The 17,156-nt window shown below is 45.1% G+C and overlaps 1 protein-coding gene across 8 annotated transcripts in view; it reads right to left on the reverse strand.

Annotated features, from left to right (window-relative positions):
• LOC115180502 (growth factor receptor-bound protein 10) overlaps window positions 1-17,156 on the reverse strand; it is an 82,922-nt gene that overhangs the window by 10,645 nt on the left and 55,121 nt on the right. The window contains exon 1 of one of the 8 annotated variants that reach the window (XM_029742699.1): window positions 431-779. The exons of the other annotated variants lie outside the window; for them this stretch is intronic. Within the exon in view, the coding sequence (XP_029598559.1) occupies window positions 431-475 (45 nt within the window). The 5' untranslated portion in view covers window positions 476-779. Of the gene's footprint in view, window positions 1-430; window positions 780-17,156 lie in introns of those variants that run through there. 8 annotated transcript variants of the gene reach the window in all.

Consider the following 17,156-nt stretch of genomic DNA (forward strand, 5'->3'; position numbering starts at 1 on the left):
GATAAAGCCCTGATAAATCCCCCTCTGAGCACAGATCCTATTTCCTCTGGTTCCCCCAAAGAGATTTTAATAGGAATTTAGCTTCCTTAGCCTTCCCACTTAGGCTACAGTACGCACACTTTGAACATGATGCCTTATAAAAATACATTCTCATTTCCTTCTCCAGCTATAGCTTCAACAAATTCAAAGCCGTACAACAGAACATCCTATCTTCTTTTGACAGGAAAGAAAATAACGATTCCTCCTTTCAAACGGGCTTCGATCCATTCTGAGCCTCTCACATATTCCCTCCTCGCTCGTCATATCTTCAAAAAAAAAGACAAATTATCTTCGACCTTTAAAGCATGTACTTTGACCCTCGTCTCAGCTAACCTTTGTCAGACTTCGGAGAAAAAGGGAAAAGCGGTTAAATATGTCTCTAAGAGCTTACCTCTACGGCCTGTAATAGGCAGCAGTCGGGAGAGCACGATGGCATTTTTTGGAGTGAGCCTGCCTCCGCACAGAACACACACAGACGAACAACCCTCTCCTCAACTTGGTCGAAAAAAATACTAGTACAGCACAGTTCCTTCCTCTCTGTCAGCGGCTGCCTGTTATGGTACCTGTCACATAATCTCCTCTCCTCTCCTCTGCCTAGTGCAGGACAAGCAGATGGCACTATTTCCAGTCCGGCTAGCTGACAACTTCCCTCTGCTTCTCTCACAAAGGGTTACAGCCATGGGCTTTTAGGTAGTGAATCAAACCACACTTCCTTAACCAATCATAGGGCTCGCTCAGGCTGATGTAATCATTCCCACACAGACACACACTCACAGACAAACACCCTCTCTCTCTCTCTCTCTCTCTCTCTCTCTCCTCTCTCTCTCTCTCTCTCTCTCTCTCTCTCTCTCTCTCTCTCTCTCTCTCTCTCTCTCTCTCTCTCTCCTCTCTCTCTCTCATCTCTCTCTCCTCTCTCTCTCTCTCTCTCTCTCCTCTCTCTCTCTCCTCTCTCTCTCTCCTCTCTCTCTCCTCTCTCTCTCTCTCTCTCCTCTCTCTCTCTCTCTCTCTCTCTCTCTCACGCACTCACATACACAGACGCACAGTCATGCACAGACACGGTCAACTTTATCAGGCTGCAGCTCTGAATAGCTTTCGGATTCTTTTTGAGTAAAAGTGAAAATGATCATTTAAGAGGGTGTGGGGCAGAGCGAAAGAAGCCGTCGTTTTAACCTCCCAACATGTTCTGAAGTTTCAAGTGAGGGCTTGTTTCTTTTCTTTTTTCTCTCCGTGGCTCAGCTTTGAACTTTGCAGTCAGAAATCTCTCTCACGACAGCGCAAGGCTCATTACGGGCTAAATGAAACAAACCTGAGTACTTGAACTTCTCGTTGGCCTACCCTCGAGTCTAGCTTCATGCCAACATTCTTTCTCTCAAAAGAACAAAACACGGAAACTTAGTGTGTTCACTATTCGGCTCGCCCCCCACCCCCTTTTTTTTTTGTTTTACTTCAGATACTTAATACCCCACTGACTGGACTGACAAAGGCTCTACCCCACCCCGTCTGGGGTAGACATTTAGCCGATGTCCTTTCAACATCCTCTCATCTCAATGGGTCAATACCTATATACAAAACACTATGCTGAAGGGAGAAGGAGGATAATGGGAGGTCTTAAATAACAGTTCCCTTCCTTCCAGTGTAGGAAGCAGGAAGCAGCCATAGTGGTCAGGGAGGATGATTTAGGGTTTCACTACTATTGCCACGTTCAAAACAACTGGGAACTCGAAACTGGGAAATCTCTGACTTCTGACTTCAGTGCGTTCAAGACAACTGGGAAGTCCAAGTCAGCAACTCAGGCCTCTTTCTAGAGCTCCGACATTCCGACCTGAAGATCACTGACGTCACGATTCTACCTTGATTTTATTTCAGAGTTTCCAGTTGTCTTGAAAGCACCATAAAGCCTTAAAGAGAGCGGGGCTGTGTTAGGGGAGGGGAGTATGACCAGACAGAGGAGGGGGTGGGAGGAAGGGAGATAGAGACAGAGAGAAGGGGACAGAGAGCAAGAGAAAGAGTCCTATGCCAATAAAGCCCCTTAAATTGAAATTTAATCGAGAGAGAGAGAGAGAGAGAGAGAGAGAGAGAGAGAGAGAGAGAGAGAAAGGGGAAAAGAAAGAGACATAAGTAGAGGAAGAGATAGTGAAAGACAGAGGGAGCCGATACACAGAGACAGACAATAGTGAGAGAGGTGAGAGACTGAGGTGAGTGAGAGAGACAGTGAGGTGAGAGAGAGAACAAGAAAGAGAGAGAAAGAGAGAGAAAAGAAGAGACAAAAGAATGTTCTGTGATAGTAGTAAGTAGGGCTATGTGTAGTGTACATGCCACTATACTAGACTTCCTGTTGTTACTGCAGCCACACCCCTCTCCTCATTGACTTATCACTACCTCACTACTGGCCTGCCTGGTGAGTCAGTGGGGAAAACCCCATGTCACATACCTACCATGCCGTACTACAACAGGACACACGACTACTGCCAGCAGCTAACACTCCTTATGTGGAATGAGATAGCACAACCAGTACTACACCACTATGCCTATTACATCACTATTACATCGTATTATTATCCTAGAATACATACTGTACAGGATATTATGAGGAGAGGAGTCATGTGCTTTGACGTGTGTGTAGAGGAGTTAACAATTACAAACTTCATGGGGTAGAGAATTGGAGCACCTGGTCCTAACTTAACTGAACAAGAACATTACCTCTCAACCTCTAAGTGGAAAATGTTTCAATCCAACATTGCATCCCAATGTGATGAAAGGAACAGAAAGACATTCAAGTGAGTGATGAGGACTGAGGAGACATGGCACGCTTCCTTGACCTACTCCACTTACTTTTTCTAAAAGAGAAAAGATGTCCTCGTGATAAAGAGAGAGAGGGAAAGAAAGAGCGAGAGGGATGGAGGGAGGGGAGAAAGAGAGAGGGAAAATGAAAGGAAGGAAGGGGAAGAGAGGGGAGGGAGAAAGAGAGAGGCAGAGAAGGAAAGAGAAAGACAGAGAGAGAGGGGGGGGCGTGCTGGGTTGTCTTCCTGTTCTTTCTGAACACTATTCTCATTCAGTGGTGGACCTCCAGGATGACTCAGGACTTGTGATGTAATTACCCAGGGACAAGCTGCTGAGAGCCCCAAGCTACACACACACAGGCAATGTCCCTTTTCAGCCACTCTCATGCTCTCACAAACACACACACAAACACACGCGGGCAATGTCCCTCTTCAGCCACTCTCATTCTCTCACAAACACACACACAAACACACGCGGGCAATGTCACTCTTCAGCCACTCTCGCTCATACACATTACAAGTGCATTAAAAGCACAACATTTACATCAGGGATGTGTTAAAAACTCTAGATTACTGGTTATTACTGGTTACTAGCCTCTTAGGGATGATTAACCTCAGTCTAATAGGGAGAAATCTATAAGGTTGTGGTGACACATCAGGTCCTCTCTGCTTATATCACACACAGGAAAGGAATGGTGAAGTAATATAGAGGGTCACCAGTGAATAGGTTTTACCATGCTAAGTACTGTAAATGGTGCCATTTGGGGATGCAGCCAATGAAGATGGCACTGACATCTCATTTGGGTCTTCAGTAAGCAGGCTACAGTGGGGTAGTAGTGATAATGCCATAGAATTAGAATGCGTAGAACATAGTGCACCCATGAGTGTACCAGTGAAATTGCCAAAGTCAGAGGTTCCAAGTCTATTCTGTTCATTCTATTTCTATGGGTAATTCCTCTGATAGAAACATCTGACCTGATCTCTTTGAGAGGCATTTTATATAGCCCACTGTACCAGGCCATATAACAACATTTTATTGGCTATGACATAAGAAGCAAAGAGTGAGTGGTGGAACCAATTAAATTGGGCTGTGACGATACCAGTATCTCAATATTTCCATGTCAAAAATGAAAACACGAAGCAGACCAAACTCTTTGGTTCTTTAAAATCCTGCTGTATGTAATAAATACATGTGACTCTGGATGACAACATAAGGATGTTTGTTTTCAACATTAGGGCTGTTTTCCTAAATAAGTTTGTATTTTGTTTCCTTGCCACGATACTGATGAGTATCGTGATACTGGTATCTTCCCGGACCTACAATTGAATACCTTTAGGCGTAAATCTTCTTCATAAGAAAAACCTGAGTTCAATTAAATCTCTAAGGAGGCAATTCTAAATCTAGTGCTTCTCTGTAGGCTAACTCCATTATCTCCCTAAGTTATTAAAAACCAAAACCAAAGAAGTGGCTCTACTCTCTAATCCCCCAAAAGAACAGTCATTGATTAAACAGTGTTGGCTAGCGGTCGACTGAGCGGTGGTCTCGCCCCCTCTCTGCAACCCACCAACAAACCAGTCCCGTTTACAAGTACCTCTTTAATGAAGCCAAATGTACTGTGTGCTCTGTGTGGTCTCTGAACTGCAGTGGCCATTGACATCCACTAATGAGAATGTGAGACAAAACCTGGAATAAAGACAATAAAGACAAAGCTTGTCATGTCCTGAGCTTCACTCGCTGCCTGCATCCTGCTGGCCCGGGGAGAAGTGCTGGGCTGAGTCGGCCTCTAAAGGGAACGCTACGTAAATACTGCTGACTCATGAGGTGGACATGAACCGCTTCTTGTTGTCAAATTTTTGTCTCAAATTAAGCAACCCCAAAGAGGGGATTTATCCAGGCTCACTACTGCAGAAAAATGACCAGAACATTGGCCAAGGACTAAAATGGGGGCTTTCGGATGCACAATACCAAGTCATGTACAATGCCCTCTCCCTCCAACGCAGTTAGTTAGTGAGCTAGGTACAGAACAATAAAACAACAGAATATATAATAATATGGATGATTCGGAAAGTTTTGAAGTACTATCGTGCACGTTTAGCAGTGTATTTAGCAGATGCTGGGGCCAGTTAAAACAGTACTTTGATGCTTTCAGAAGTGGAGAGATGTGGATGAACTAACCCCATACTGTGGTTAACATCTAGGCCACAGTGACTACTCATCCCCATCGAACTCCCACATGCAAACCACCCAGCTCGTGGCTGAAACTCAACCATATCCCATTGATATAACGAATGTTAGCCATGGGAGTACAGAGTACAGTACAGGGCAGCCCAGTCAAAAGGGCAGCCCAGTCAGTCTATTGGCTCAAAGGGCATGATGAAAAAAACTACTCTCTTTGGAAAACAATGATTAGGTTATAATATATGACTAACTCTGTATATATTTGTAAAAAAGTCTGGTGGTTCCAGATATCAGCATATGTTCCAAATATTCAGAATAGCTTGACTCATTAACTAAAACTCAACAAGCTACCATTATGGAACGCACCCCCAAAACCAAACAATCCCTCAGTTCCTTAGTCCCTTCAAACCAGAACAAACCACAAGCAAAAAGACCCACGGACGGTGTCTATACATAGATCAAATAGAGGCTGATCCATCGGCTCTGGGAAGAATCCCCCCTGAGCGGAGCCTGAAGCTCCCATACCTCCTCCCTGCCACACACATCATATCTGCTCCAGCCTCCAACCCCAACAATCCCCTTTGAATGGCCGAGTTCTTTCCCTGCGGCTCCCTACTGAGATCAATCCAGAGAGGAGACAAATATTTCTCCAATAGGAGCAGACTGGTTAATTGCGCAGCAGGGACCTGGGTAGCACCCTTTCAGGCCACCGCACCGCAGATCATTGTCCCCTTACGGGACTCAGGGACTGCCATTGGCACTCACAAAAGGATGACATCATTCAATTTTGACTACACAATAAAACCAGCCGCCCGCAAGCTGCACTCACTGTACTTCTACTTGCACTGGTCACCCAAGCTGTAAGGCCAGGCCAAGGCCAGCTAGCTGCTGGTGGCGCGCACACACACCCACACACACACTGGGAACCAGCTCACTCAAACTATATAATGCTCTACTCTGGTATAGGCCTACCTACTACAATACAAGAAGTCAGCAGCAGAATCAGTTTATTAAAGGTGAATGCTGAGAAACGGAGAGAGAGATTTAATTTCAGAGATTTAACATAGCTGTACATTGTGTTCCAGTATAATTAGGTGTTTCTGGAGAGAAGCCGAGATCATGTCCCATTCCAATGGCGCTACTCTGCTCTCTACTCTGGACTTAGTCATTACTGCTATTTGAATTAAGCCAGTTGTCTGTCTGCATTTCCTCCCATGGTTGCCTTTTCAAAATTGAACAAGTTAGAGATGAATTGAATGTATATGCTGAGAGTGTGGGAGTATTGTTGCATCTCTTTTTTCCTGTTTACAGAAAGCACTTTCCTTGTGTCTCCATCTCTCACTCTCTCCCCCTTTCTTTTCCCCTCTCTTTTCCCTCCTCTCTCTGTGAACACTAGTTCCACTTGAGAGAAATCTGAGCTGTCCTACTTTCCTGTATGAGAGAGAGAGTTGAGAGAGGCAGAGAGAGATAGAGTTTAGAGAGAGAGGGAGGAAGAGAGACGCAGGGCAGAGAGAAAAGCAGAAAGTTGAGAGTGAGAGTTGAGAGTGAGAGAAGCTGTCCTCTTCTCAGTTTAGAGAGCTAGAGAGTTGTGAGGGAGAGAGGCCTGCTCTGCCCTGCAGTGGAGGGTTCCATGCAGTCTCCATGACCTACATGAGTCCAGCTGAAGCTTGGCGGGCCCGCTGAGACACTCTACTCGGGCCAGATGAACTAACAGCTTGCAGCAACACATTCCACCCTGTCAAGACTCCATCCTGGACACAGAGCAGGGCAGTTCACATTCCCTCCAGTAAAGTCATGCAATGATGAATCAACTGGTCTTTTCTCACACGTTCAATATGGGCTAAACACACACTTCTATATATAGACGGCTATTGAATAATTTTCTCCGACTAAAACTGTGGCCCATGCAGGAACTTTGGGAACATATCCATGCTTGACACTGGTGAAAAACTATCCATTTGTGTTTATTACAGACGATCACATTAAAATACTGAAAATCATGGATTAATTTCCCCAAAGACAGAGTGAAAATCATCAGTCCACATAATGAGTATAATGAACAGAAATAGGTCATACCAACCATAACAGCAAATCTCTAAAACAGGGACACGATCAGGGACTCACATATGATAGAGCAGGGTTCCCAACTGGTGACCCGGCCTGCAGGCCCAATTCAAATCAAATCAAATGTTATTTGTCACATGCTTCCTAAACAGGTGTGGTCTACTGAAATGCTTACTTACGGGCCCTTCCCAACAAAGCAGAGAGAAAGAAAATAGTTAAACATGTAACAATAAAAGTAATAATAGATACATAATGAGTAATAATAACTTGGCTGTACAAGGACTACCAGTACCAGTTGATGTGCAGGGGTACGAGGTAAGAGGTAGATATATACATAATGAGTAATAATAACTTGGCTGTACAAGGACTACCAGTACCAGTTGATGTGCAGGGGTACGAGGTAAGAGGTAGATATATACATAATGAGTAATAATAACTTGGCTGTACAAGGACTACCAGTACCAGTTGATGTGCAGGGGTACGAGGTAAGAGGTAGATATATACATAATGAGTAATAATAACTTGGCTGTACAAGGACTACCAGTACCAGTTGATGTGCAGGGGTACGAGGTAAGAGGTAGATATATACATAATGAGTAATAATAACTTGGCTGTACAAGGACTACCAGTACCAGTTGATGTGCAGGGGTACGAGGTAATTGAGGTAGATATATACATAATGAGTAATAATAACTTGGCTGTACAAGGACTACCAGTACCAGTTGATGTGCAGGGGTACGAGGTAATTGAGGTAGATATATACATAATGAGTAATAATAACTTGGCTGTACAAGGACTACCAGTACCAGTTGATGTGCAGGGGTACGAGGTAATTGAGGTAGATATGCACATATAATTAGGAATAAAGTGACAGATAGTGAACAGTAGCAGCAGCTAATGTGAATCAAAACATTTAGTGAAAAAAGGGGCAATGCAGATAGTTAAATCGTTAACCAAATAGCTACCCGGGCTAACTATTTAGCAGTATTATGGCTTGGAGATAGTAGCTGTTCCGGGTTCTTTTGGTTCCAGACTTGGTGCAGAAGGTACCGCTTGCTGTACAGTAGCAGAGAGAACAGTCTACAACATGGGTGGCTGGAGTCTGACAATTTTTAGGGCCTTCCTCTGATACTGCCTGGTATAGCGGTCCTGGATGGCAGGATGTACTGGGCCGTATGCACTACCCTCTGTAGCGCCTTGTGGTCAGATGCCAAGCAGTTGCCAAACCAAGCGGTGATGCAGCTAGTCAAGATGCTCTCAATGGTGCAGTTGCAGAACTTTTTGAGGGTCTGAGAGCCCATGCCAAATCTTTTCAGCCTCCTGAGGGGGAAGAGGAGTTGTCGTGCCCTCTTCACAACTGTGTTGGTGTGTTTGGATCATGATAGATCCTTAGTGATGTGGACACTGAGGAACTTCAAGCTCTCGACCTGCTCCACTACAGCCAAGTTGATGTGAACGGGGGCGTGCTCGGCTCTCCACAGTCAGCTCCTTTGTCTTGCTGACGTTGAGGGAGAGGTTGTTGCATTCCTATAGGCCGTCTCATCGTTGTCGGTGATCAGGCCTACCACCATCGTGTCTGCAAATTTAATGAGGGGACTAAGCACACACAAGTACAGGAGGGGACTAAGCACACACCCCTGAAGGGCCACGTGTTCAGGGTCAGTGTTGCCTACCCTCACCACCTGCAGGCGACCCGTCAAGAAGTCCAGGATCCAGTTGCAGAGGGAGGTGATCAGTCCCAGGGTCCTTACCTTAGTGATTAGAAAAAAATCGACCCACAGCTGAATCTAGTTGATGATCCCTGTAGTAATGAACAGGCCTGTACTAAGTGAGGGAATTGTTCTGGCTTGTAACTTTACCTGTGAAGAGAACTCACCGTGTCCATCTCAGTTAAGCTAACATGACACAGATAACCAGGCTATCGTCTAGCAGTCTCAAAATAAGAGACATAAAACACAGAGGGACAGGTTTGTTACTTAGTTTGACCTGTGACCTGGCAGGCTCAGTGTACAGAGTGAGGGACCTTAACGTCCTTCTCCCAATGGGGGACTACAGCCAGCCAGTTTGTCCAGCTAAGCTTACATCATAGCAGTTAGCATTTAGCATAGCCTATACTAGCATGGTCTAGCATAGCCTAACCCCCTCCAATTCATATCTGGACCTCAAAGCATATCATTGTTCCCCTCTAATCAGGGTTTGATTTAAACCTGGGACACCATGTTGGTGCAATTCATTATCAGGTACGTAGAACAGAAAACCAGCAGTAGTCTAACCTGACGACTCACACTAAATTCTTCCGCTCTGTCGTTCACTACCTACTTTAGTAGTAATTTCATTGAAATTGTTTGTGGTGATGAGGGGCGTTGCAAAAAGAGTAAGTCATCATCGATTGGAACATCTCTAACCAATCAGAGTGTCAAAGCCAATTACGAATTTTCCAACCGTGTTCTGGCTCAGGCCCAACCGATAGGTTTCTGGACCAATCAGAGAAGGCCGCGGAGGTACTCAGGGCCGCATTGCGGAGAAGAAATGAACATCCGTTGGCGTGGCATAGCGTTTGGCAGAAGCAGTAGTCCGGACCTCGGGTAAGATTTAAATACCCTTTGCCTAGCCTAATATAGCGTAGCATAGCGTCTCTCAGTTCCCCAGAACAACACACAAAGCAGGGCAAGGCAGGGCTGTCGATAAAACAGTCACAGATATTTGTCACTGAGTGACTGGTGCACTGGCCAAGTAATCCAAGCAGCAGGTCGAGGTTTGTCTTGCTGGGTAAGTGGAGGGTTAAATATGGCCTGACACATGAGATGTTCCAGAATAAACCACAAGCTCCCTGGCACGCCTCCAACAAGCATTTGTTAACAACACAGTTGCAATTTGTATCTCAAGAGTGCTGCCAGTCAGAGTGCAACACAGATATACACAGACTTGATGTCAATGCGGACGCGCACGTACACACACGTACGCAGGCACCAATTTAAGACCTGCAAGTGAACAGCATGCTTACTTCACCCACGTATGAGATTAGATACTGGGCTACAGTACAGCAGCCTCTCCTCTCCAGTACCTCTGCCTGCAACGTGCCTCAATGAATTACATTGAACCCAAACAATTCTCTTTGGGGGGGGTTTGAGAAAGATCTAGTCAGAGCCGAGCCAGCTGAAAGCCCTACAAGCAGTTGCAGGAGGAATGTTCTCTCCCAGCAGCAGCATAGAATGCCTAGTGCTGACTGGTCCCATGTAATCCTTCCATGTTCCATTTGGGAACATTCTTTGGGAAGGAGAAACAATAAGCATGCATTGCTTCAATACACGGGGCTCTGAACAATTATGGGCCGTGATTACATGATACTTTGCCTAAGTTCCAAATGGGACTCTATTCCGTACACAGTGCACAACTTTTTTCCCCCTATGGGCCGTGATCAATAGTATTGCACTATAAAGGAAATAGGGTGCCATTTGGCATGTACACTAAGTCAGCCCGCTGTGGGATCTAGGATGTGCTGCTTCACTGTTGGTGTGGTTTAAGAGCCTGTTAAAACAGACTCCCTCTAGTCTAGAAGCGAGGCAGCACATTTCTGGCACTGGTCACTTTGATCTCCGACTTAGCGCTGCAGAACACATTAACCTGAAATTCTGTTCCAACGCAATTAACCTAAACACTCAGACAAGCCAACATCAGCAAAATACCAACATTTTATTTACAGTGGAAAAAGGTGAACTCTGACCCAAACTCGGGCATTCCTGAATCCCCAGCAGCCAAGTATGATGCTCAGCTGTGGAGGTGATAGAATGCTGCACATCCCTACTAACATGTAGTGAGTTTACTGTGACATTGATGACTGGCCTCAAATGCTTTGCCATGGAATTTACAACATATACAATTTTGCACATTATATTCATTCAATGTTCTAAATAGCCAATTATTACATTCCATACACAGCCATTACTGTTCATGTGAATCCAAACAATGTGGACGACATCAAGTGGAGACTCCTTTCACAATGTCAAGTTCTCCCACTATGCCACCAATGACAAGTTCTCCCTCTACGCCACCAATGTCAAGTTCTCCCACTATGCTACCAATGTCAAGTTCTCCCACTATGCCACCAATGTCAAGTTCTCCCACTATGCCACCAATGTCAAGTTCTCCCTCGACGCCACCAATGTCAAGTTCTCCCACTATGCCACCAATGTCAAGTTCTCCCTCTACGCCACCAATGTCAAGTTCTCCCACTATGCCACCAATGTCAAGTTCTCCCACTATGCCACCAATGTCAAGTTCTCCCACTATGCCACCAATGTCAAGTTCTCCCACTATGCCACCAATGTCAAGTTCTCCCACTATGCCACCAATGTCAAGTTCTCCCACTATGCCACCAATGTCAAGTTCTCCCTCTATGCCACCAATGTCAAGTTCTCCCACTATGCCACCAATGTCAAGTTCTCCCTCTATGCCACCAATGTCAAGTTCTCCCACTATGCCACCAATGTCAAGTTCTCCCACTATGCCACCAATGTCAAGTTCTCCCTCTATGCCACCAATGTCAAGTTCTCCCTCTATGCCACCAATGTCAAGTTCTCCCACTATGCCACCAATGTCAAGTTCTCCCACTATGCCACCAATGTCAAGTTCTCCCTCTATGCCACCAATGTCAAGTTCTCCCACTATGCCACCAATGTCAAGTTCTCCCTCTATGCCACCAATGTCAAGTTCTCCCACTATGCCACCAATGTTAAGTTCACCCTCTATGCCACCAATGTTAAGTTCACCCTCTATGCCACCAATGTTAAGTTCACCCTCTACGCCACCAATGTTAAGTTCACCCTCTAAGCCACCAATGTCAAGTTCTCCCACTATGCCACCAATGTCAAGTTCTCCCACTATGCCACCAATGTCAAGTTCTCCAACCAAGCCACCAATGTCAAGTTCTCCCACTATGCCACCAATGTTAATTTCACCCTCTATGCCACCAATGTTAAGTTCACCCTCTATGCCACCAATGTCAACTTCTCCCACTATGCCACCAATGTTGAGTTCACCCTGTATGCCACCAATGTCACTCACTAACTGACTGAGTGGCTACTATTCCAAGCCTCTTACCTCACCATGCGTAAATATGCATCGCCACAGTAATGAGCTCAGAGGCTATTAACCATATTGCTCGTCTCTCTCTCCACACACTCCTACTCCTCTTCTCCTTTCAGCGTGCGTGCCAGCTGCTGAGTTCACAGAAAGATTTAAAAGGATAAAGCGTTGCACACAAGGGAAGAGGCGGAGGGAGGGGATGGGAGCGGGAGGTGAACCTGTGTCACCGGTGTGTCAACTTAACAACAGTCTAATAGAAGCAGAAAGGAAGCTAAGCTACGGAGGACTAGGCACCAGGCATGACAGTGCAGTTTATTAACCCAATAATAGGGCTGCAGCACAGTTGTGTCACATGCGGTGTCGCTGGTGTGCTTAGACCTGTCCCTGATGGTGTGTGGTATGGGCTGGAACCCAGAGTCTGACTGCATGGTGATGGAGGCCCTTGGACTCTGTGCTGTGAGAGTCAGTTAGGTGGGTCGCATCCAACTTGCCTCTTAGTACTGATGACTTACTATAGAGCAGACATGACAGACAGACAGGACTGGGACGGAGGGTGCTCAAGGTACAGACAGTACATTCAGATCTGCAGCTCCTGTCCAACCAGTGCCAACCCATGGACAACTCACATCAGATCAGCATACGTCCATTAATTACAGAGAACATTGTGTTCAGATCAGTTGAAGACACAACACTAGAGACAGGGTGTCCAGGTCAGTCAGGCTGGCAGCATCAGGACCAGTTAGTATAGTGACTACTGGTTGGTCAAAACCCTCCATCTCCGGGCCTCCCGGGTGGCACAGTGGTCTAAAGCTGTGCCACCAGAGATTCGGGGGCCAAGCCCAGGCTCTGCCGCAGCCGGCTGTGACCGGAAGGTCCATGGGGTGGCACACAATTGGCCCAGCGTCGTCCGGGTTAGGGAGGGTTTGGCCGGCAGGGATATCCTTGTCTCATCGCGCACTAGCGACTCCTGTGGCAGGCCGGGCGCAGTGCACACTGACACGGTCGCTAGGTGTACGGTGTTTCCTCCGACATATTGGTGCGGCTGGCTTCCGAGTTGGATGTGCATTGTGTCAAGAAGCAGTGCGGCCTGGTTGGGTTGTGTTTCGGAGGACGCATGGCTCTCGACCTTCGCCTCTCCCGAGTCCATACGGGAGTTGCAGTGATGAGACAAGACAGTAACTACTACCAATTGGACACCAGGAAATTGGGGAGAAATAGGGGGTAAAATAATAAAATAAATTTTTTTTAAAAAAAACTCCATCTCCAGCCCAGTTAACAGATCATGAAAGACCCTATGCCACCAGGGTTGTCAAAACCAGCCAGTGAAGATCCGTCCGTCCATAACGAAACAAGTCTGTTATTTGTTAACACTACCATTTTAAGAGCACGGCTGGGGTGAGACACAGAGAGAGAGAGCTAGGTCATTGACTGAGACTTTGGGGGGGAGGCAAATTAAAATCATATGGGCATCGTGTAACAGACTGCGCAGTGATCCCTGACAGGCCAGCCGGCAGCGCAGCGTTCACGTGCCTCCAATGCGCGGGGGCTGGGGAAGAGGAATGGGAGCCTGTCAGAAAGCGCCCAGAGGTCGGAAAATTCTGTAAACAGCTAACTTCTCACCAGCCCTACTCCGCCAGCCAGCCAGGCCTCCAGGGTCGGCATGCAGGCAGGCAGGAAGGCAGAAAGACGGACGAACAGACAGAGACGATTCTAGATGACAGGCACTGCATGCTGGGAGAGCAAAGCAGAGCCAGCTGTGGAGCAGGGCCCATCTCTACGACCCCCAACCTCACATGTGCACACACACACAGATGCACAAATGCGCGTACACATACACACACTCTGACAAACTCACACACACTACGCAAAAGTTTTTAGGCAACATATGTCTTTATCTCAGTACCGTGGGCCAATCACAAGCCGGAAAAACACGCTTTGGAACTGCTTTACAAACGCTGCATGTTCTAGCCAAAGGTACATAGTACCAAATAAATATATGGTTATTTTCCATCTCCAGCTCCGTGCATCTACAGACTACAGCTCATGCTGCCAGTTCTTACAGACCAGACCTGGGTTCAAATAGTATTTGTCTTCTGTCAAATACTTTCATTGAGCCTGCCTGAAGTGTCAGATTGGCGGGCTTGCACTTTCCACGGGTTCCATTGAGCCAGACAAGCTCTATCAAGCAGCTAAAAGTATTTGAAAGAAATACAATAATACAATTTGAACCCAGGGTCTGCTAATACAGGCTCTGAACCCCAGAGCCATTAAAGTTGAGTCAGGATTAGCCAGGGACATATTTATTAGAAATATACATCCCTTTTACAGTAATCTCGGCTCTGTTATAGTAATGATTAAGAGTGACTCTCTTCCAAGAAAGAGTTCACTGCAGCCTTCCTATCTCTTTCAACTAAGGTGGGGTAGTGGGCGTGGCCAATGGCATGGGCTCCAACCAAACTTTTTAAAGGCCGTCCTCTTGGCCGCAGAGGCAAAATGTTGCAGTTCTAAAGCTAGTTTCCTGCAATTCTACACATTTTGCCATGGCTTATGCCATGCTCTTATGTTATCTGTGTGACTCAAACATTATTTAAAAAAATCAATGGGGGCCCATGCCATGACATTTTTTGAATTTTAGATTCTCCCTGTCTAGTTTTTATTTTGGTGATTTTATTTCTCAAGATGATCTTATTTAAAAACATATAGCTCCATGATCTTTTCTACATACTTTAAATCTGGTTTTAGTCGTTTAAGTTTACATTAAAAAAAGTTTTACCATCCCAAAAATGTATTTTTAATAAAACAAAAAAACATTTACAGTACCAGTCAAAAGTTTGGACACACCTACTCATTCAAGGGTTTTTCTTTATTTTTACTATTTATTACATTGTAGAATAATAGTGAAGACATCAAAACTATGAAATAACACATATGGAATCATGTAGTAATGTCACGTCCTGACCAGTAAAGGGGTTATTTGTTATTGTAGTTTGGTCAGGACGTGGCAGGGGGGTGTTTGTTTTATGTGGTTCGGGGTTTGTTGGGATATGTGTTTATGTAGAGGGGTGTTTGTTTAGAGTATTCCGGGGTTTTTGATTATGTTCTATGTTTTGTATTTCTATGCTCTGTCTATGTTGTGTATTTCTTTGTGTTGGCCTGGTATGGCTCTCAATCAGGAACAGCTGTACATCGTTGTTGCTGATTGGGAGTCATACTTAGGTAGCCCTGTTTTCACCTGTCATTGGTGGGAAGCTGTTTTTGCACTGCTAGGGTCAGCCTGCAAAACTGTTTAGCTGTCATTTGTTTTCTTGTTTTTGTTACGTGTTCAAGTTTATTAAAATAAACGTTAAAATGAGCACTCAACCCGCTGCGCCTTGGTCTTCTCCCTTTGACGGCCATTACAAGTAACCAAAAAAAATGTTAAATCAAAATATATTTTATATTCTTCAAAGTAGCCACCTTTTTGCCTTGATGACAGCTTTGCACACTCTTGGCATTCTCTCAACCAGCTTCATGAGGAATGCTTTTCCAATAGTCTTGAAGGAGTACCCATATATGCTGAGTACTTGTTGGCTGCGTTTCTTTCACTCTGCAGTCAATCTCATCCTAAACCATCTCAATTGTTTGAGGATGGATGATTGTGGAGACCAGCTCAACTAATGCAGCATTCCATCACTCTCCTTCTTGGTCAAACAGTCCTTACACACCCTGGAGGTGTGTTTTGGGTCATAGTCCAGTTGAAAAACAAATGATACTCCCACTAAGGGCAAACCAGATGGGATGGCGTATCGCTGCAGAATGCTGTGGTAGCCATACTGGTTAAGTGTGCTTTGAATTCTAAATAAATCACAGACAGTGTCACCAGCAAAAAAAAACACACCATCACACCTCCCCCTCCATGCTTCACGGTGGGAACCACACATGCATCATCTTTCTTTCACCTACTCTGCGTCTCACAAAGACACAGCAGTTGGAACCAAAAATCAAAAATGTGGAATAAACAGACCAAAGGATATATTTCCACCGGTCTAATGTCCATTGCTCGTGTTTCTTGGCCCAAGCAATTCTCTTCTTAATGGTGTCCTTTAGTAGTGGTTTCTTTGCAGCAATTCGACCATGAAGGCCTGATTCATGCAGTCTCCTCTGAACAGTTGATGTTGAAATGTGTCTGTTACTTGAACACTGTGAAGCATTTATTTGGGCTGCAATCTAAGGTGCCGTTAACGCTAGTGAACTTATCCTCTGCAGCAGAGGTAACTCTGGGTCTTCCTTTCCTGTGGTGGTCCTCATGAGAGCCAGTTTCAATACAGCGCTTGATGGTTTTTACAACTGCACTTGAAGAAACTTTCAAAGTTATTGACATTTTCCAGATTGACTGACCATGTCTTAAAGTAATGATGACTGTTGTTTCTCTTTACTTATTTTAGCTGTTCTTGCCATAATATGGACTTGGTGTTTTACCAAATAGGGCTATCTTCTGTATCCCACCCCTACCTTGTCACAACTCAACTGATTGGCTCAAACGCATTAAGAAGGAAAGAAATCCCACAAATTAACTTTTAACAAGGCACACCTGTTAATTTAAATGCATTCCAGGTGACTACCTCATGAAGCTGGTTGAGAATGCCAAGTGTGTGCAAAGGTGTCATCAAGGCAACTTTGAAGAATCTAAAATATATTTTGATTGATTTAACCAAATGGTTACTACATGATTCCATATGTGTTATTTCATAGTTTTGATGTCTTCACTATTATTCTACAATGTAGTAAAAATAGTAAAAATAAAGAAAAACCCTTGAATGAGTAGGTGTGTCCAAACTTTTGACTGGTACTGTATTTTGGAGTGGCGGCAACAATTCAGCAGAGGCAACACGTCACTGCTAAATGAATATAGGGAAAACACTGATTCTGATTAGAGATAATGACCATGGGAGAAATAAACCAAACTACTGTGGTACTGTAACATGTACGATGCCATACTGTAGTGGACATTTTCAAGAACAATCTTCATG

Source organism: Salmo trutta, chromosome 3 (assembly GCF_901001165.1).
Source record: "Salmo trutta chromosome 3, fSalTru1.1, whole genome shotgun sequence".
In the NCBI taxonomy this organism is placed as follows: Eukaryota; Metazoa; Chordata; class Actinopteri; order Salmoniformes; family Salmonidae; genus Salmo; species Salmo trutta.